Consider the following 22,527-nt stretch of genomic DNA (forward strand, 5'->3'; position numbering starts at 1 on the left):
GTATTCCGACACATACAGAGACACGCATGCACGGATGTTTAAAAGTCAAGACGACTGGCTTTTCTTTGTTGCTGCTGCTTGGCTTTTTTGCTTCCTGCCCTGGCGAAGGGGCTACAGTTGGGCTAACATCTCAACCTGAAAATATGAATCGGGGGTGGGGGTGGGGGTGCAAGTTTGCCGTAATCCGTAATTCACACAGCCAGAAAGCTCCATCAGGTCTTTGTGAACGCAAAAATGCTTAAGAAGATGGAAGGGATGCAATTTGTCAAGGGTGGGGGGGGGGACCTAGGAAGGAATAGAGGGGCCAAAAAGCGTCCCCTTTTTTAAGGAGCACCCACCAGTTCTCCCACGCAAAGAGCAAAGTTCCTTACACCAAAGCATAACCCCCCTTCCTTGAAAAAAGGGAAGAGGTGGGGAAGGGCCCCTGACAAAGATACAAAAAAAATTAAAACAATTGTTTTTCTTTTTAAATTCTCACTACGTGTTAAACCACCTACCATATCACTTTTTTTTTAATATATTGCCATTATGTTAACTCTGCAAAGGTGTGATATAAAATTGCTGTAAGACCCAGTACCTTGTTTTTGTCTTCAATTTTATATAAACACAGTGAACTTCATTACTGTACACGAATAATTCTGCAACTACAGCTTAGCTGTAAATCTCCCACACACAATGGCATGGACATTTATATCCCTTCCCCGCCCCCTATATTCCCCCATTAAACTGTACATCAAGACCAAATACAAATTTTTACTGTCCCCGCCCCACCCCGGCCCCTTACAAAAAAATAATACTCTAAAAGCAACCTACCGCAACTTTCCATTAAGACAATTACATATATATTTTTAGATCAATTGCTTTAAAGCGAGAGAAGGCGGTATAAACCTTCTAGGAAAATTTTTGTTTTTTATAAAAGAGGTTAAGAAATATAAGACAATTTATACATTTAAAAACTTACAATAAATAAGAGATGCAGGCATATTTTTTTTGAATACTAGGTACTATAATCCCATACAAGAACGCTGCAGTGTTCCAAAAGCAATTTGACAAAATCGGTGGTTGGTTTTTTCTCCTTCCCGCCCCTCGTTTGTTGTCTTTTATTTTTTGTCTCCATGCTTATTTCTTTTTTTCTTAAAATAATCATTAAACATGGCTGAGGGCCTATGGCTCATATACTCTTCACAAATACTGTGATGGGTGGGTGGGAAGAGGAGGGGAAGAGATGGTTACTTCTTGCTACTAACAAGGTATAATACATTGCGACTGAGCAATCTGTCACTCTGACCAGTCCGTTCTAGGCAATATATTAATGAACAGGGGAGGGCAGGGTAAAGCTGAATGTCAGGGGTCACGTGCCCCCTCCCCCGTAAGTCAAACACAATGTTGTTGCTGTCGTTGAAGAAACAAGAATGACCCCCTCCGTCACAGGATGCCTTCTAGTGGAGAAGAATTAACGTCGTCCTGCGGTGAGATCTTCCTTTCCCTTTTGTGTGTGTGTTTCTTGCTTCGCTTGCCCAGTTCAGATAAAGATCACAGCATATTCATGATAAAGTTATACAACTGATTCAGCACCACAAAGTGAACTGGGAGACATGACCGCCGGTCCTGGGTCGCAGGATCGCACGTTAGCCAGGAGAGTGCGTTGTACTGTTCCAACACAAACCTGGGAGCCAAAAGAAAAACCCCAGAAGTTGGTCACAAACGTCAGACGCAAACAGGCGCACGAGAATCTACTTCCCGCCCTCCCTCCTCAAGGCAGGCATAGCCCAGTGAGCCTCAGCCAAGCCCAGGCTGTGCTCCCTCGGTGCCCCTCCTCACTCCCTCTATAATCAAACTGGGCTCTTCTTCCTTGTCATAAGGCAGTGGTGGCGAACCTATGGCACGGGTGCCAGAGGTGGCACTCAGAGCCCTCTCTGTGGAGCCCTCTCTGTGGACGCGTGAACAGGGTTCATCATGTGATAATAGTGTAATTCAGTGATTCCCCTAGTGGGCGCCACCACCCCCTGGTGGGTGCTGCAGCGATCCAGGGGGCTGGTGATGGCCACAGGTAGAAACATTAATACATATATCTTTCTGTTTAATTGCTATTAAAATTTTAAAAAAATTAATTTCCAGGGGGCACTAAGTAATATTTTTTCTGGAAAGGGGGCGGTAGGCCAGATAAGTTTGGGAACCACTGGTGTAATTATTTCAGGGAGATTATTAGCATTAAACCTAAGACCTAGTTTTGGGGAAGCAGTGTAGGTAACCCTGTTAAGCAACAATATGTAGTGACAAGAACACAATATAATGTTAAAATAATTAATGGTTCATTTCAGAGACGGAGGATGCGTGAAGATACCACGGCATGCTGCAATCCAACTCCTGGTATACTGAAGTGTTCATACACATTTGTTTGTTCCTACCTTCCTTTGTGAGCAGAAAACTTCTAGGCCTGATTAACCTCCAATTCACTGAGGCAGCCACATGCAAGAGCTCCAGACAATTGGGGCTCTTTTTTTCACCAGTAGCCGGGATTCTAAACTTCTGTTCAAGCCCAGTTTAGGGTAAGAATGAGCATGAAGATCTGCAGCTTAATTGGGCCTAGAAGAAGGTCCCACACCAAGAAGACTAGGCAAAAGATGGGCTTATAAACATTATAAATAAACTGAAAAGTGTTTAATCCAGCTCCACATGCAAGGAGGAGGAGAAGGTCGGCGACAGACTGTCTTGTGGACCGCTGGGAGTTCAGCTGCAGCCTCCCGTGACACCAGAATGCCAGAGAGAGAGCAAGTGAACCTACCTGAGGACGTCGGAAGTTTGATTCGAGTCAAGAGGGTGGGAGTGTTTACTGTGAAGTAGCTCGTCCGATTGCACTGAAGGCACATGGAGGTGCAAAGAAGCCTTTAAAAGAAGTTGGTAAGCACAAGTAAGCATTTGATCGAAAACCATCATTAATCCCTCCCCTACAGCTGGTTAAAAATCCAGGCCAAAAAGTCACCTGTGCTGTCGACAAAGTGAAAGTAGAGGGAGAAGGGCAAGAAGTTACAGTGGACAGCCCCTGCTCCACTATTTGTAGGTGAAGACAGCCAAAAGCATAGGCGTCAAACTTTTGTCCCTCCAGAAGTTATGGACTACAGTTCCCATCATCCCCTGCCAGCATCATGCTGTAGTCCATAACATCTGGAGGGACGCGAGTTTTACACCTGCGGCCTAACCTCCCTCTACTTTCACTTTGTCGACTTGCCAGTCTATTTATTTATTTACTCATTTTTTTCGTTCGTTTGATTTTTATTCCATTCTTCCCACCAAGTAGGCTCAGAGCAGCTGACAATCCATACATTAACACAATCTCAACAATAATAGAACATTTAAAATCTAATGATCTATAATTTAAAAAAAAAACTTTCAAAACTATACAGAAGGTGTATTAGGGGTGCTGGTGATGTTATCCATTCAGTCGTTCTATTAGGGTATTACGGTATTAGGGTAGTACAGTACCATCTCCTCATCTTAATTTCAATAATACAAAGAGGAGGAAAAGGGGAAAGGGAGCCCAGGTAAGACGGACAATGACAGTACCGCAGCTGCCCTCAACTATAGTGGAATAGCTCCGTCTTGCGGGCCCTGCGGAACTGTGACAAGTCCCTCAGGGCCCTGGTCTCACTAGACAGAGCATTCCACCAGGCTGGGGTCAAAAATGCCCTGGGCCTAGTCAAGGACAGTTGGACACTTTTGGGGCCAGGGGCCTCCAACAAGGTCTCTGCAGAGCGCAATGCCCTCCAGGGGTGGGTGGGGGTTGGATGTCAGGAGAGGTGGTCTCACAAGTACACTAGTCCCACACCATTAAGGGCTTTAAATGTCAGTACTAGAACCTGGAAATGGATCTGGTGCACCACCTGGAGCAAACGCAGTTCACGGAGCACAGGTTTAATACGGGTTCTCCACGGAGTCCTGGTGAGGACCCGCAGTGATCTATGCAGGAGTCACCTCCAAAACTGATGACTGTAACTCAGCCTATGCAGAACTGCCCTCGGCTTTGACCCAGAAGCTCTGGACTAGCCAGGCTAGAATAGAATAGAATAGAATAGAATAGAATAGAATAGAATAGAATAGAATAGAATAGAATAGAATCTTTATTGGCCAAGTGTGATTGGACACACAAGGAATTTGTCTCCGGTGCATATGCTCTCAGTGTACATAAAAGAAAATACATAAAAGGATGCAGGAAGAGATTAAGCAGCACGGGAGGAAGGGTTGCTCCTTGAGAAACCCCACACCCCAACAAGGGGCATACTGAGGTTCTCTCACCCTCTGCTACCCCCTGACCACGGCCCTAGAGAAAGGAGACCAGCCCACTGCAAGACTGTCCCCAGAGGTGGCTGATGGGATTTGTAGTCCATGAACATCTGGAGAGCCGCAGGTTGAAGACCCCTGTTCCACACCCTTTGTCAATGCGAAGGAAAACCACTAAGAGGTCCAGAAGATTGAACACAGACATGATCTTCCCACCAGTCCAGAGGTGGGATCCAGCAGGTTCTCACCAGTTCCCGAGAGTGGGTCACTAATTATTTGTGTGTGCCGAGAGGGGGTTACTAATTGGGTCCGCTTTCCCATCTCCACGCCCTCGCCTCCCCAAGAGGCATCCTGCCTTTGAATGTGAAGGTTCCATATAGCAATTGCGACTAATAATGTAACTCCCTGAACTGGTACCGCAATTCATTGATTCTCAGCCTTTCGTACCTTTTATCTCACCAGTCTCTATCAAAGAACCTGTGTGTTTCACCATTGCTGTGTTCGGATTTGTGAGTTGGGGCATTTTCTATAATGTGATGATGATGTAGAAATGACCTGGTGCAAAAAAATTTGGGGGGGTCGTGGTGGGGTGGCTGCCCATGGGGGGGCATCCAACTCAGGTTTTGCCCAGGGCTGAGCCTAGGTATGCCTCTGCCCCCTTTGCTGAGGGGGGGCTGGCGAGGGAACCTGTTACTAAAATTTTTGGATCTCACCACTGACTGTTCCCCTTATAATAGCATCGGAAAGGCAGTGGGTCAATATATCTTAACTGACCCAGTCAAACGCCACTAGAAAAAAAGAGAGCTAAGGGGGATATGATAGATAAAAGTATACATGGGTGGGAAAGGTGAACAGAGGGAGCTTTTTCTCCTCTACTTCCCGTAATTCTAGAACTTCAGGGCTCCCAATGAACTTGTTGTGAAATAGATTCAGGACGGACAAAAGGAAACGCTCCTTTACTCAGCAAGTAACCGAACTGTGAGATTCACTGCTAGTGATGACCACAAGCATCGATAGCTTTAAAAGGGGGTGAGAGACATTCATGCGGAAGTCCATCAATGGCCATCAATGGTGACTGAAGGCAGCCTCTACCTTCAGCAAACCTCCCCTTAATATTAGGGGAGGGTCTTGGCCTCTGCGCCCTGTTTGTCTGGCTCTCCAGGGCAACTGGTTGGCTGCTGGGTGTAACAGGATGTTTCAAACCCATTTCCAGTTCCACCTACTCCTGCTTAATCACTCCTTTGTGGAACACGGCTCCCTTCCTGCCCGTCTTCTGCAAGAACACATTCCATCTTGGCTCTGCCCTGCCACTCACATGATGTCCCATGCTGATCCTCTAGGGCTATGGTGGCGAACCTTTGGCACTCCAGATGTTATGGACTACAATTCCCATCAGCCCCTGCCAGTTGGCCATGCTGGCAGGGGCTGATGGGAACTGTAGTCCATAACATCTGGAGTGCCAAAGGTTCGCCACCACTGCTCTAGGAAACCAGAGGTGTGCCAGAGGTGGCACTCAGTGCCCCCTCTGTGGGCATGCACAAAGTTCGTAGTGTGTGTGTGTGTGTGGGGGGGGGACGACACACACACACACACACACACATCTAGGTTGGCCTGGGCCGCTGGGCTCAATTATTAGCATTAAACCAAAGACCTAGTTTTGGGGAAGAAGTAGGTAACCCTGTTAAGCGCTGTTAAACCCCACTGACTTTCCTGCAAAGAACTAAAGCCTGGGAGTAAGCTCGGTTGCTGGCAATGGGGCTTGCTTCTGAGTAAACCCTCCTAGGGTTGTGATTCACCTGTTCAAAGAGTTGCACGGTTGCTTCAAAGCAAAGCCACCAACTAACACCAAGCTTACTCCCGAGTAATGCACGCCTTGGAGCCAACCATTTTTTCCTAAACTAAAACCTCAGTATACAGGTTAAATTGCCGTGTTGGCACTTTGCAATAAATAAGTGGGTTTTGGGTTACAATTTGGGCACTCAGCCTCGAAAAGGTTCGCTATCACTGCTCTAGGGACTCGCACGTAGCCCCTGACCCCTGCCGGAATGTAAAAACCATCCAAACAAACCACCCGGATGCCTTACCTTAAGAAACAGGGGGCACTGATTTTGTGCTTGTGGACATGCTGACCAAAACCAGTCAGGCAACGGACCTGCTTTGGCAGTGGATACGAAGTAGCCGAGAGCCAAGGGCTGCTGCAGAATGTTCGTGACCTCATCGTGCGACTCTGTGGAGAGCAACCGATCTGTCCCTTGGCCCTGTGCAACGAACAGCAGGTGGGAGTTGGTAAGGAACAGGGGAAAGGCCATTAGAAATACACAAAAGGCACTTCTGCAAGTATTACAATATAACCCTTTCCTGAGGAGTGAAGGGGGTGAATTGTGAGGAGTGCTAAAAGTAAGTCCCTTCAATGAGACATACAGACTGAGTGGAGTTTTTTTTTAAGCAGGGTTTTCTTAATTCAAAACGCGCACTACGATTTTATGCTAACTAATCTACATTACTAGATGATTACCTTGTGTGCTCAATAGACATACATAGGAACATAAGAACTAGCCTGCTGGATCAGACCAGAGTCCATCTAGTCCAGCTCTCTGCTACTCGCAGTGGCCCACCAGGTGCCTTTGGGAGCTCACGTGCAGGATGTGAAAGCAAGGGCCTGCTGCTGCTCCCGAGCACCTGGTCTACTAAGGCATTGGCAATCTGAGATCAAGGAGGATCAAGATGGGTAGCCATAGATCGATTTCTCCTCCAGTATATTTTGAAGGATATGCATGTTGTTTAAATGCAATTAATTTTGTCTGCAGTTAATCTGCTATGGTATATATGAAAACAAACTACCAAAGAGCTCACTAGGTTTCTACACTATAAAGTTTAACTTTATATACACATTTCCTAGAAAGCCACATTGCACCCGTGATGAGCTTATTCCTGTCCAAATATCCCGTTTCCTTTGTTTCCCACAATTTTCCACTTTTCTATTTTCAACATTTATTTTTTTCCTGCCTTTTCAAGACACATGAGTGAATGTGTTGATTTGCAATTTTGCTTGCAGAAAATAAAGGCTTTTTTGCTTGATTTTCATACACATACTGTGCAATAGAATTTTATGCAAGTTATAAATGATGCATTTGTGTTTGTAAAGCAGTAACATTAAATCTGGCTGGGTAAGAAATAATGCCCATATTTTCCTTTTTCACACACACTTCATTTTTTCCTCCCTAAAAGTTGTAGAATTTCTGGTAATTTTACATCTCGGAACTCCTCACTCTCCCCTATTGCAAGAATCAGTTGCAACACCTTTCGAACAGGGGTCATCTGACAATTACTAACATTCAACAGGTGAAATTATCACTGGAATCAGATTGAGGGTAACGCATGAAGCCAGACCCTCCTGCACACACATACATACCTTAACAACCAGTCCAGTGGTGGGATTCCAATAATCTAACACCTGGTGGTTTACAAGCACCATTTTAACAACCGGTTCTGCCAAAGTGGGGCAAACCGGCTGAATCCCACCACTTGCATACCCCCGCCCCGCATATAAGTTGTAACTTCTTACCTTGCCCATATCGCCACCATGGGTAAAGTGGGAATTCGGCGAGTGTACAGGGGACCCCGTCGGGGAAGCAGGCAAGATGTTAATAATATCTGGGTCAAGGTCATCTCCCGTGTCCAGCAAATCAAAGATCCCCATTCCATCAGCTCCATCTTGAAAAGAACAAGGACAGTGTGTCCTTTAACAAAAATTGCCCTCTTTGAGAGCAGCAGTGGCGTAGTGGCTAAGAGCAGGTGCACTCTGATCTGGAGGAACCGGGTTTGATTCCCCGCTCTGCCACCTGAGCTGTGGAGGTTTATCTGGGGAATTCAGATTAGCCTGTGCACTCCAACACATGCCAGCTGGGTGACTTTGGGCTAGTCACAGCTTTTCGGAGCTCTCTCAGCCCCACCCACCTCACAGGGTGTTTGTTGTGAGGGGGGAAGGGCAAGGAGATTGTAAGCCCCTCTGAGTCTCCTACAGGAGAGAAAGGGGGGATATGAATCCAAACTCTTCTTCTTCTTCTTCTTGATGCTATGTGAACAGGGACCCTCACCAAATACTTTATCGAATTGGGTTCGATCCCCCCCCCCCTCCACATGAAGCCTGCTGGGTGACCCTGGGCCAGTCATAGTCCTGTCAGGACACTCTCAGCCCACGCAGAGGTAGGCCGTGGCAAACCACTTCTGAACCTCTCTTGCCTTGGAAACCCTACTAAGGTGCCACAAGTTAGCTGCGACTTGTCAGCAAAGCTGCACAAACCCATCCCGGAAAGACAAGTGCATTTTCGTTATATATTTGGCCCTGCGTTCCTTTACTAACCGTTGTTCGTATTAAAGGCCAGGTCCAAACCGGTTTCAGTGGTGTACGTGGAGGACGCCACTTGCACAGAGGCAGACGTGGGGAACACGAGTATGTGAGTGCACGACGTATCCTGCGGGGTGTTGAGTTGAGACGTCTGCATGTTTAGGGTAGTGCTGCGCCCAAAGACGGAGCCTGTTGATACAGAATCTTAAAAAAGAGAGGAAAGAACAAGAGAATTCCCCTCAAATATCAGCACTGCTGCATCACAGAAGGAGAAGAAACTCCCTCCAGGGAAGCTACGGCGACAGAAAGGAGATTTCGGTAAGTACCTGGCATGATGACAAAGGACCCCTGTGGCTCCATCGCCACTAAGCAAGCGCTGAGAATGCTGGGGGAATCCGCGGCTGAGATGCCACACATTCGGCACATGTCCTTCAGCCTCTTGCTCAGGGACTGCAGGTTTCGGCGACTCAGCAAACAGCTCCAATCTGAAAGAGAACCCACAGGAGTTGCCCACCTCGGAAATCATTTAAATTGAGGAAATGATTTAAGAACACAGAAAACAGTCACTTCTGGGATATCAAAGAGAGGGACAGATTCTACGTTCACATCCTGCAGGAGTAACTGTAACTATTACCAGTTGTGCAAAGACTTGCATGGTTCATTGTTTGTCTTATGCCAGTGGTGGCAAACCTTTGGCCCTCCAGATGTTATGGACTACAATTCCCATCAGCCCATGCCAGCATGGCCAATTGGCTGAAGGGGATTGTAGTCCATAACATCTGGAGTGCCAAAGGTTCGCCACCACTGTCTTATGCTCTGTTATTACATTTTTGCATCTTTCTTTCCTCTGCAATCTGTCTTAAGTCTCAGTAAGGAATGCAGTCTATAAATAAGCTAAACTAAAATTTGTATAATAGGTTGCTAGGCCCTCTAAATAGTTCTCAGCTATCTTACTTTTCCATTCGGTAAAAATAAAGAATGCAGGCCAGTCTAGTCTGACAGTTTGCTTTTGTAGGTCCAAAGAAAACCACCCACGATTCCCATTTTGTATCTTTTATGTTCTACCACAAAAGGAAATGCCTACAGCAGACATTCAGCAGTTTATGTATATCTTCAGGAGACCCTCCGTTCTCCCAGACAGTCGTCTGCCCCCTAAAAGTGTAGAGGTCAACCAGCAACAAGGGCCTTTTCAGTGAAGGAGGATGTGTGCTCAGACATATGTCCACAAGGGAGATGCAACGTTTCAAAGTATGGAATTTCCGTCCTGTATCACTGGGTGGGAATGCCACAGGCACCAGGAGCTGGCCACTGGAAGGTGAAGCAAAGAACTCTGGGGTGACATCAGAGATGCCCGCCCCCCGCCCCCCACCCCACACACACACACACCAGCAGCTATTAACACTGCCAACATCTGCAGGTTCTGGGAGACCTTACAGCAGTGATGGCGAACCTTTTTGAGACCGAGTGCCCAAATTGCAACCCAAACCCCACTTATTTATTGCAAAGTGCCAACCCGGCAATTTAACCTGAATGCTGAGGTTTTAGTTTAGAAAAAAGGGTTGGCTCCCTCTTCCTCCGTGCCACCCACTTGAACAGGGGCCAGCCTGCTCTAGCCTCCAGCAAGCCCCGTGCTCACCGCTCTGTGCCTCTCTAGCATCTCTGCCTCCTCTGCGCCCCCACCCCCCCAAATCTGGCAGCAGCCACCCGGAGCACAGGCACCAGGCCTGCCAGCCAAGTCCTCCCTGCTCACCGCAGTGCGTGCACATCATGCTCAGTGGCCAAGGCCAGCCTAGATATGTGTGTGTGTGCGGGTGATTTTCCGCCCCCACATGACAAACTCTGTGTGCGCCTGCCCACAGAGAGGGCTCCGAGTGCCATCTCTGGCACCCATGCCATAGGTTCGCCATCACTGCCTTACAGGGTCCCTCCTTAAGCAAGTTCCTGTTTGCTGCCTGGCTTGCCACTGGGAGGATCATAGCAAAGAAAGTTTCGCGAAACAGTCCAGCGCCATGTGTAATACTCGGCAGAGATTAGAATACAGACTTGGGCTCCTTGGAGTTCAGCAGTTGACTTTAAGTAAAAGAGCACAGAGGATAGCAGTGTGGGTTTGCAGTAGAACATCTAGACTCGAGTTCAGTAGCATCTCAGAGACTAACAAGATTTTTTGGGGGATAAGCTTTCCAGAGTCAAAGAATTTCACAAAAGGAGCTTTGAGCCTTGAAAGCTGACTCCCTGGAAATTCTCATTGGTCTCTACGGTGCTACTGGACTCAGCTCCAGATGGAATAAAATAGCCCAGCAGGCCGTACCGAAAGCAGTTCAAATGCACAAGGAAAAGGGAACACACAGACACACACCCCTCCAAAGACAGACAGGGGAGCCACAACTGTGCTTCTCCCCCTTGTCACGTTGGGCACTCTCACGCCCACATCCTTACAGGGCACCTCACAGTGGATGACAATTGCAAGACAGCTCGGGAGCAAATCTAACTGAAGAGTAGGAGAGAAAGCATATCAGCTCATCATTTCTCCCAAACTGCTAGATCTCTGTCAACTAGAACCTAGGTCAGGGGTCTGCAACCTGCGGCTCTCCAGATGTTCATGGACTCCAAATCCCATCAGCCTCTGCCAGCATGGCCAATCTGGGAGACCTTACAGGGTCCCTCCTTAAGCAAGGTCCTGTTTGCTGCCTGGCTTATCACTGGGAGGATCATAACAGAGGTGGCCAATTGGCAGGGGCTGATGGGATTTGTAGTCCATGAACATCTGGAGAGCCGCAGGTTGCAGACCCCTGACCAAGGTCTTAGCTTCCCTCTACTTGGTTAAGTGGATCTGTGTATATAATGTTGTTATGCCAATAAAGGTCCTTTGTTGTTGTTGTTGACCAAGGTGAAACATTTCATGACAAGTTTCTGAGTTACCTTTCAGTTCTCCGTGGCCTATTCTGCCCAGGCGGCCTATGACGACTCTCCACGGCAACGAGCTCATCTGAACTAGCCCCAAGCACCACTCCCAGAGCTTCTGGAGACCAAGCCTGCGAGCCGACCCTTTTTTCCTACGAGCCCTGAAGGGAAACAAGACTCATCAGCAAACAAGACTCATCAGCAAACTCATTGAGAGCATTCGCTCTTACGCGGACTGTTTTTTTAGGAGCGTCAACAGATCGCTTGAGAATTAACCAGACGCCCAAAGGCAGACAATATAGGAGCCTGGTCTCAAACGACGCAGGACCACATTGGATCATGGAATACGCAGGAAGCTATCCGTGTACGCCAGAGTGAGTCATGTACAAAATAAAAGCAGTGAAGTCCCATTCCATTTCAACATTTTGATGACTAACTGCAAGTGGGGGGTAGGCTCTGTACACAAGGGAAAGATGCCAGGTCTGACGGTAGATTCATCACAGGCTCTCCACTTACCTGTTTGGCACGTCGATGTTGATGATGCAGGTCTCCAGCAGTTCTCCGTACAGATCTGTGCACGATGCAAGAAGCCACCTCTGATCGTGAGACAAACAGTAGCCCACAAAAAGGACATTGTACTTCTGTCCAGCCTCTCCGAATGTTTCCCCGAGCTCAGTCTGCTTGTCTTTGACAGGAGCCAGTATGAAGGGAGGTGCGTATAGCTTAATACACTCCGGTCTCTAAAAATCAGACACAGAGAGACGACAGGATTACCTATCCTGTTGGGTACACTTCGTATACTGCCAGCTCTCCTCAAAAATTTACGAAGACTTCCTAGAGCAGTGATGGCGAACCTATGGCACGGGTGCCAGAGGTGGCACTCGAAGCCCTCTCTGTGGGCACGCACACACAGAGTTCATCATGTGGGGGCGGAAAATCACCCCCCCACACACACACATCTAGGCTGGCCTGGGCCACTGAGCATGACGTGCGCGCACTGTGGTGAGCAGGGAGGACTCAGCTGACGGGCCTGGTGCCTGTGCTCTGGGTGGCTGCTGCCCGGGGGTGCAGGCGCAGAGGAGGCAGAGATGCTAGAGAGGCACAGAGCAGTGCACATGGGACTTGCTGGAGGCTAGAGCAGGCTGGCCCCTGCTCGAGTGGGTGGGGCAGAGGAAGAGGGAGCCAACCAGATTTTTCTAAACTAAAACCTCAGCATTCAGCATCCAGGTCGGCACTTTGCGATAAATAAGTGGGGTTTGCATTGCAATTTGGGCACTCGGTCTCAAAAAGGTTCGCCATCAATGTCCTAGAGACACTATGTAAAATTTGCCTCTGTGATACTCACTTCAGGACTTTTCAGAGCCATTTCCATTGCTAAGCCTGGGCCAAATCCAGTTAGCGTTTTCACGTTAGTTGATGTTGGGAGCGGTCTTCGGCACTGGGTAAAGGCTGAGAATGCCAGCGATTTTAGATGCTGGGTGTAGATCTGCCTGTCTTCGTTCTTTACAGGTTGTAACAGATACTGACAAGGGACAAGCTAAGGTAACAGGAGAAAGGAATATTAGTCAAGATATATATCTAATACTAGGTGGTCACTGCGATTGTGTCAGTTCGCAAATGTGAGTCTGATTCCTGCAAAAGTCTTCATACTACGGGAACAGGCATACGTTCACCAGAAACCGACAGCTAATTTCTCTCCTTCCACCGAAGCTCCGTTCAGATGTTAAAGCAAATACATCCTGCACACCAGAGTGTACGAATGTTTGTAAGATGGACAAGTGCTATTTTGACAAATGAAACCAGAAACCATTAGCTGGTTCATTTGCACATTTAACTGCACCCGCCATGAGCATGAGAATTACTCAATCCACATATAAAGGTACTGTAGGGGTGAGCCCCGCGAACCCAGCAGAGCCTCAGACAGAGCGCACGAATGCCTGCGCCATCTGTGCCCTTCTGGGCGCACACGCTCACCTGTCACAAGACCCCCATGAGTCATAGGTCATGAGATGCCTGACTCACTGTCACAAGATGTCCCGGACAAAGGGACAAAGGGGTGCATACCCCCAGGTATGGATTAGGGCCGGACAGGAACGTTTCCTCTCTCACGTACGCAGCCCCATGAGTCATGTACTGTACAATATTCTCCCGCCTCCCGCCCCGCCTCTCGGCAAACCCTAATAAAAGGTGCCAGGGCCCAAACCACAGCAGAGTTGCCAGATCCACGGATCACGCTTCCTGCCACTGGCTCTCTCCACCAGATGATATCGCTGCGTCTCGCCTCTTCCTTGCGACCCTCGCGGGCCGACTTCAGGTAAAAACAGTATAAAGCATACTCAGACTGCACACGCATTCAGTGGCAATTGTGAACAAGGCTCAATGCGCTTAGCAATGTAGATGCAACAAACAGACTAAGTCCAGGCAAACAGTTCTTTAATCACTGGCTAAGTTAGATTCGAAAGCAAAGCAGGATAACTCTGACTCCTCAGAGGCACAGCAAGAATATAAAAGCAGAAACACTCCTCCTCAGATAATGAAAACAAGGCATATTCTCACAGTCAGAATTCATAAAAAGATAGAAGAAGAAGAAGAAGAAGAAGAAGAAGAAGAAGAAGAAGAAGAAGAAGAAGAAGAAGAAGAAGAAGAAGAAGAAGAAGAAGAAGAAGAGGAGGAGGAGGGAGGGCGGGAGGGAGGGAGGGAGGAGAGAGGAAGAGGAGGGAGGAGGAGGAGGAGGAGGAGTTTGGATGTACATCCCCCCTTTCTCTCCTGCAGGAGACTCAAAGGGGCTTACAATCTCCTTGCCCTTCCCCCCTCACAACAAACACCCTGTGAGGTGGGTGGGGCTGAGAGAGCTCCGAGAAGCTGTGACTAACCCAAGGTCACCCAGCTGGCGTGTGTGGGAGTGCACAGGCTAATCTGAATTCCGCAGATAAGCCTCCACAGCTCAGGCGGCAGAGCTGGGAATCAAACACGGTTCCTCCAGATTAGATACATGAGCTCTTAACCTCCTACGCCACTGCAGACAGTCTTAGATAATATGTCCCAGCCAGAAATCCAGGCAGCTTGCCAAAAGCAGTTTTAGGCACGAACCTGACTGGGAACCAAGGACACAACACACAATACACAAGTTACACAATATGCACATGACAGTAGATAAGTAGCACACCCCTGCTGGGGCTCCGGAAGGGAGGAGGGAGGAATGGAGGCTACACCCGCATTCCTTGTATCTACCAATAAAGGCTTCTTAACCATTAAGTTACAGAGTCCGACTTGGGTTCCTGATCCAAGGTGTGACACTGTGCACCATCTTACCTGAACAGAAACGATGTTCCTGATGTGCAGAGGGAGGCCCTGCATCATTTCTAGAAAGCAACGGAGAAGGCCGAGAGTCCACACATTGGAAGAGCTGCTCTCCTCTTTCTTCTCGTACGTGAAAGGGTCAACAATGTAAACCACAATGGCGGGCGGGTAGGTGACTGCGTGCGAGTCACCATCGGTGGGAATCCCCACTTTGTCCCGGTCCATCGTACTGCAAGCATAAGAACATAAGAACATAAGGACAAGCCTGCTGGATCAGACCAGAGTTCATCTAGTCCAGCACTTTGCTACTCACAGTGGCCCACCAGGTGCCTTTGGGAGCGCACATGCAGGATGTGAAAGCAATGGCCTTCTGCTGCTGCTACTGCTCCCAAGCACCTGGTCTGCTAAGGCATTTGCAATCTCAGATCAAGGAGGATCAAGAGTGGTAGCCATAGATCGACTTCTCCTCCATAAATAAATTTACCGTTGAAAGGCGCAGAAAATTTTGTGCATTCAACAAATCACTACACTACGAGCACTAAGGATGCTAACAAACTTCCCTGTGTTTCTCAGCTTCCACATGAGATACTTCCTTTCTGAATCATACAGGAGAAACTGTTCGCACAGTTGATCAATCTTCGAGTGCAACGGAGACTTGCCCCAAAACTATGAAAATCCCAACTGACTTCTGTCAGTCTTTTAAGATGTTATTTTTAAAAAGGTGGACTCCAGCTTATGGTGCCCAAGAAAGAAACCAAACCCTGGTTTGTTATAACCATTCCGTGTCCAGCTTATGGTGCCCAAGAAAGAAACCAAACCCTGGTTTGTTATAACCATTCCGTGTCCAGCTTATGGTGCCCAAGAAAGAAACCAAACCCTGGTTTGTTATAACCATTCCATGTCCAGCTTATGGTGCCCAAGAAAGAAACCAAACCCCGGTTTGTTATAACCATTCCGTGTCCAGCTTATGGTACCCAAGAAAGAAACCAAACCCCGGTTTGTTATAACCATTCCGTGTCCAGCTTATGGTGCCCAAGAAAGAAACTAAACCCTGGTTTGTTATAACCATTCCGTGTCCAGCTTATGGTGCCCAAGAAAGAAACCAAACCCTGGTTTGTTATCATAACCATTCCGTGTCCACTTTATGGCCCAGGCTCAACCTCTTGTCTGATGCACAACCTTCTATTTTAGAAAGGTCTGTCCTCCCCTGGTTTTAAGAGATGATTGTCAGGAAAACCCTTCAGGCCTCAGGAATTTGTGTGGATGCGGATGACCAAGGAGGCTAGACTGGCAAGGAGCACACCACAACTGCCAGACTGAAAGCGCATCGTGAACTATAGTGGCCAGCCAGTCTTGGCACCACTACGTAGAAAAACATTTCGATCATGCATAGCCAACTCCAAGTTCTAATCCAACCAAAGTCCAATATCCTATTGCTTGGCCTCAATCTTGTCTACCTGAAAATACCTCCTGAGATCTCAGCCTGTAACTAAAACGTTTTTAGAGTAAACTGCGGTGACTGTTGCTCATCTCTACATATCCATGTTAACGCCTAGGGGTGTGCAACCCGTGGTTCTCCAGATGTTCATGGACTACAATTCTCCTGTAGTCCATGAACATCTAGAGAGCCACAGGTTGCTGACCCCTGGTCCTTGGCTTCCAGGCAGATCCAGCATAGCAGCCTTTGCTCTTTCAGTCAGCATTGTAAGGGTTGGTTGCTAAAGTAGAGGAAAGCGGGGGAAGGGGGCGGGGGGGAGAGAGAATGGAATTGAACGAAGCTCTACTAAGTGAAAGACTGCAGGTTCCTCAAAACACAGCCTCTCCTCTCCACTCCCCCTCCCTTCCCAACTTCTAGCTCTCTTCCTGGAACCGGCAAAGTCGTTCAGGAACAAGCAGATAAACCACATACACAAAATCACTGTGGCATGGAATCTGAGACGGTTCTTTAAAAGTCCAATTGCCAGATGCCCCGCCCAAGACAAACTGGTGCTGCGTTACCTCTCCGAAACCTCCGGGTGTGGCTGCGCAGGAGCAGATGACGCTTCCCCAGGTGCTTGCTGCTGGGACCCTGACTGTCCGTTCTGGACTCCCGTCGACTGCGTAGACAGGGAGGGAGCCGTAGTGTTGTTCATGCTGCCGAAGGGTGGGAACGAAGATGGTTTGTTCGTTGATATCGCACTGCCCACGCTAGAAGAGGAGGAGGAAGTGGCGGAGGTAGTCAGGGTGGAGTTGCCTGTAGTGGCAGCGGGGGCCATGGCACTGGTCGAGTTCGTTGTCACGGCACCACTGCTAGCAGAGGAAGGGGCGGAGGGAGGGGCGGAACTGCCCGCCATCTGAGTTTGGGAGGGTGCAGAATGGCTTGTGGGAGAAATCAGGCTTGACTGAGAAAGCAATGAATTGTCCAGTGGCTGCATAGCAAGATAAGGACCTTGAAACAAAGAAGAGAGAGGAATAATTTAAATGAGCTTGATACAATGGGAAATTGTTTGTGTTAATTCTAATTAGGGTATCTTTCAACTGTGCCCTGAGAAACGCTGAAGTTCTCTCCAAGTTTAGGGTGGCTGCTGCCCAGTGGTGGGATCCAAAAATTTTAGTAACAGGTTCCCATGGTGGTGGGATTCAAACAGTGGCGTAGCGCCAATGGGGCTGGGCAGGGCACGACGGGGGCGTGGCCGGGCATTCCAGGGGCAGGGCATTAATAATTTCTCTGTTACTGTAAAAAACTCTTACTGTAAAAAAAAAAGTTCCTAATTTCCAGCTGGTATCTTTCTGTCCATAATTTAAACTCATTATAGCAAGTCCTATCGTCTACTGCCAACAGAAACAACTACTTCTCCTCTAATTGACTGCCTGTCAAATACTTAATACTTTCAAATACTTAATTTTGTTTCTAGAAATCAAAAGAAGGAGACTTTCCTTAAACAAGGAACTTTTACCATATTTCTAAAACATGTTTTTAAAACAGCCCAACAGGGAGAATTATCCCGTTTTCTACCGTCGCTAACCAGCCACATAGGAAACAACAGGACTTTATGATTTTTGGACCTAATGGAATTTCTAACGGAAAAGCAGACCCAATCTCGGCACTCACAAATAATTAGTAACCCACTCTTGGGAACTGGTGAGAACCTGCTGGATCCCACCTCTGCTGCTGCCATACCCAATATTGGTACAAGTATTTCCTTATATTTATCTCTAGAATGTTCTGTTATAACAGAGAACTAGGCATCTTCCTAGCCATATTCTCAGTTCAGGTGGGGCAAAAGCAAAGGACACACACTGGAAAACGATGAGTTTTTCTAGCAGGACTTGCTCAGCAAGCCAACAAAATGCAGTAACAGGGAATCAAACCATACCCAAACCCAAAATTTCTTGGACGCCGTGACACAAAATAAAAGCCCTTTTGTATTTTCAATGTAAGGTTTTGATCTTAGTTCAAGCTTAAGGCAACCCACGTATTTAGGTTCAAGTTCAACTCCAGTTCACTGTAGAGGAGCCTCTCGGCATTGGTTTCTGAAACAGGGCTCAGGTTTGGCTTGATTCCCTGCTGAAAAAGGGTTTCCCAAGACCCAAAGTTTGAAAACTTACCCAGCACAGACAGACAGCTAGTCTATTCAAAACATGATGGGCCAATCCCTATGGGTATCCAGAGTTTTATTTATTTGGTAAGACTTTGGCACCAATTTTAAAAAAGAGTAAACACTTGGACACAGGGTAGCAAATTTAAATGAGCCACCCAGCTAGTTATTGTGGGTTTTCTGGGCTGTGTGGCTGCGATCTGGTACCAGACCACAGTCATACAGCCTGGAAAACCCACATCAACCAGTTGAACCAGGCCGTAAAAGCCTTCAACAATACACTGCACCACCCAGTGTTGCTATTTAAACAGTATGGTGAAGGCATGCCTCAAGCCAAGTTGACCATTTGCCCGGCACGTGTCCACTGCAAGTCCCAGCATGGGCATGCGTTTGCATTTTCAGGATGCCGGTACTGCAAAGAATTCAACAACATTCCCAGCACCAGTGCATTATCCCCACCATTAGTATTTTATAACCCACAGTGAAATACCCTTCTGGAAAAAAAGGATTCAGGAAAGACAGCGAACTGTACCCAAATCGTATCTGCAGACTTGAGCATACAGCTTGAGCCGAGAGAACGACTCGTTGTTGGTGTGAGCTGCCTGAGAGAACCATTCCGCAACAGCCTTCTCAGAAAGCTTGTTTGAAGCGGTAGAACCGACTCTCATGATCCCATCCGGCAAGAGTTTACAGATTGGTCGATGCTGCCCAAGTCTGCAGGACTGCAAAAAGAAAAAAAAGGGGGGGGAGTATGAACTAAGCGTGATGAATCTAATTTGCAGGAGTATCAGCTGACATGCCACAACTCAGGTCTAAAGTATTATTATTATTATTATTATTATTATTATTATTATTATTATTATTATTATTATTATTATTATTATTATTATTATATACATAACAGCACAGCACAAGTGTCTGGAATTCATCTCTGAATATCGAGTCCTTCCCAAGGACCTAGGATATTAGAGGTATTTGCGTAGAATATGTGCAGTTCCTAGAAGTGCTGCTTTCTGCAGCATGTGGACTGATGTTCTGTCCAAGTTTAGATTTTCCAGATGTTTTTCAAGATTTTTTGGGATTCCTCCTAGAGCACCGACTACTAGTGGGATTACTGTTGTTCTTTTTTGCCACAATCGTTCAACTTCAATTTGTAGGTCCTTGTATTTTGTGATCTTTTCCAGCTCTTTGTCCTCTACCCTGCTGTCAATTGGCACAGCAACATCTATGATCCAAACATGTTTTTTCTCTACCACTGTTAAGTCTGGGGTGTTGTGTGCCAGGTGTCTGTCTGTCTGTATTCTAAAGTCCCAGAGTATTTTTGCGTCCTTTTGTTCTGTGGTGTTGTCTGGCTTGTGCTTTCATTGCCAGGTCTTGCCTACAGGGCAGGCCATACTTTTACAAAGGTTCCAGTGCACCATTGCTGCTAGCCTATTGTGGCGTTCGAGATAGTCAGTTTGGGCTATTTTTCTTTAACCCAGCAGATATTGATGTGCTCCGCGGTTTCATCAGCCTCTTTGCAGAAGCGGCACTTTGGGTCATTGTAGGACACTGAATTCATTGTCTTTGTTGCATTTGTCCTTAATGCTTGCTCCTGGGCAGCAAAAATCAGGCCTTCAGTTTCCTTCTTTAGAGTTCCCCTTCTGAGCCACTCCCATGTTTTCTTGCTGTCAACTATTATTATTATTATTATTATTATTATTATTATTATTATTATTATTATTATTATTATTAATTATACTTGTATACCGCCCTCCCCCGGAGGGCTCAGGGCGGTGAACAACAAGATATACAAATAGAGCGCAAAATAAAATCAATAGCACCAAAGTTAATTAAATAAGTAATTATGGCTCTATACACATTAAAACCAACCCTATTAAAATGAAGCTTCCAAATACCAAACATATACCAAACATAACAGATGGCAACCTACTATGAGATCCCCTAAAAATCCCCTAAAAGAGGGGGGGATGGGGCGGCAGGTTCCACTGATGTTATGGGGGGGGGATCAGCGGCCGGCCTCTCCAAAGGCCCAGTGGAACAGCTCAGTTTTGCAGGCCCTGCAGAACTCATTAAGATCCCGCAGGGCCCGCACAGCTGGAGGGGGGCGTTCCACCAGGCAGGGGCCAGAGCTGTAAAAGCTCTGGCCCGGGTGGAGGCCAGTCGCATCATTGAGTAGGAGAAGGTACCACTGCAGCGCACACCAAAATACATGTTTCCCCTATGCCCCCTTGATGTTTCTGGACCACCGAACTAGATAGTCATGAGAGAAGCCAGCAGTAGCCGGGTCCGGACTCAGTTCTGCTGCCAAGACTGTGGGGCCTCGCTGCTTCTGCACAGGGCAACCACAGCTCCGTGCTCCACGTGCTACAGATAAAGTGACGCATCCAAACATAAAGTCTTTTCAAAGTGGCACGGCAGAATCTTGTCATAATGATGACAGAGCATCTGTTTTGCTTATATAAAACCACGAATGCAGCTCCATATTTTGCACCAAGCTAAAACAGTCAACATATAGTTTCTGCACTGGGGGGAAAAAACATCTTGGGTAAAATAACATATGCCAATTATCATTAAGAAGCGTAGATCCAAGATTTTCCTCCACGTCATCTCAGGAGTTCCACTGGTAGTATGCTTACACATGTTGAATAAATACAGTGCAGCAGAATTCACACATTACCCAAGCTCCTTCTATCGACTTTATTAAAGCATAAAGCATAAGCATTTATTGTCATTGTGCACGCACAATGAAATTTACAGCAGCATTCCTCGATGCACACAATTCCAGACTCATACCCCATCCTCACTTTCCCCTTCCTCCACCCATCCCTACACAGCCCTAAACACATCAACACGAAGCCGCAGAGTTTAGCATAGCCATAGCTCTGGAGTAGAAGCTGTCTCTAAGCCTCTTTGTCCTAGTTTTGATAGACCTGTATCGTCTGCCGGATGGTAACAGTTCAAAAAGAGAGTGTGTGCTGGATGAGACGGGTCCCTCAGAATATTTTGGGCTTTTCTTTGGAAGCTTCCGGAATTATAGGAGTTCTTCCAAGGAGGGGAGAGGGCAGCCGATAATCCTCTGTGCAGTAGTGATCGCCCTTTGGAGCGCCTTCCTATCTGCCACTGTGCAACTGGAGAACCATACACAGATGCAGTAGGTTAAGACACTCTCTATAGCACAGCGGTAAAAGGACACCAGGAGTTTTCCATTCAGTTGTTGTTTCCTTAAAAGTCTCAGATAGTACAGTCTTTGCTGGGCCTTCTTAAACACCGCGGCAGTCTGTACGCCCCAGGTCAAGTCCTCTTCAATCATAATGCCCAGAAATTTAAAACTAGCCACCCGCTCTACTTGATCTCCATTTATAGTCAAGGGCTGAATTATAGTCAAGGGCTGAATTAATATTTGAGCCCAGCCCAATGGACAGGGCTGCTCTGCTTGGACCTACAGGAGCTAGGACTAAATTCAGCCCACTGAGATGTAGTCGCTGCTCCCCAGTTTACCAGTCCGGAAAAGACAGGAATGTGGGGAATGAGAAGTGGTAGGTATTGATTGATTGATTGATTGATTGATTGATTGATTGATTGATTGATTGAGCACTTTTTCATCCTGCTTTTCTTCCAAGGAGATCAGGGTGGCAGACATGGAACACCCCCATTCCATTTGATCTTCATGACGAGTCTATGAAGTTAGTCTCGGACAAAATGAATGTCCCAAATAAGTTTTATGACACACAGAAATTTGGACCTGGGCTTCCCTGGTCCTAGTTAAACCCCTCTGCTGCATGACTTGCTAACACAGCTGTTGTAGGGGACAGGAATCCCTCACAATCTCTCTCTTCAGGTTGGTTCTGGTGTAAAACTTCACAATGAGAATAAAAAGAATCCACACACTCTCTTTTAATACTTTAAGAAGAACAATTTGGATTTATACCCCACCTTTCTCTCCTGTAAGGAGACTCGAGGTGGCTTAAAAACTCCTTTCCCCTTCCTCTCCCCACAGCAGACACTCTGTGAGGTACGTGGGGCTGAGAGAGTTCTGAGAGAACTGTGACTGGCTCAAGGTCACCCAGCGGAGATGTAGGAATGCGGAAACACATCTGGTTCACCAGATAAGCCTCTGCC

General features: G+C 47.1%; 1 protein-coding gene across 1 annotated transcript in view; it reads right to left on the minus strand.

Moving 5' to 3' along the window:
- Positions 1-578: 578 nt before the first annotated feature.
- Positions 579-22,527, minus strand: part of MED13 (mediator complex subunit 13) — a 138,975-nt gene continuing 117,026 nt past the window's right edge. The window contains exons 20-31 of the mRNA XM_048518588.1: positions 18,938-19,127; positions 16,826-17,255; positions 14,840-15,056; positions 12,873-13,064; positions 12,044-12,267; positions 11,546-11,688; positions 8,953-9,111; positions 8,642-8,830; positions 7,844-7,992; positions 6,363-6,536; positions 2,786-2,886; positions 579-1,666 (exon numbers count right to left, since the gene is read on the minus strand). Of these exons, the coding sequence (XP_048374545.1) occupies positions 1,534-1,666; positions 2,786-2,886; positions 6,363-6,536; positions 7,844-7,992; positions 8,642-8,830; positions 8,953-9,111; positions 11,546-11,688; positions 12,044-12,267; positions 12,873-13,064; positions 14,840-15,056; positions 16,826-17,255; positions 18,938-19,127 (2,301 nt within the window). The 3' untranslated portion in view covers positions 579-1,533. The remainder of the gene's footprint in view (positions 1,667-2,785; positions 2,887-6,362; positions 6,537-7,843; positions 7,993-8,641; positions 8,831-8,952; positions 9,112-11,545; positions 11,689-12,043; positions 12,268-12,872; positions 13,065-14,839; positions 15,057-16,825; positions 17,256-18,937; positions 19,128-22,527) is intronic.

The sequence above is a fragment of the Sphaerodactylus townsendi genome, linkage group LG16 (genome assembly GCF_021028975.2).
Source record: "Sphaerodactylus townsendi isolate TG3544 linkage group LG16, MPM_Stown_v2.3, whole genome shotgun sequence".
NCBI classification, from domain to species: domain Eukaryota; kingdom Metazoa; phylum Chordata; class Lepidosauria; order Squamata; family Sphaerodactylidae; genus Sphaerodactylus; species Sphaerodactylus townsendi.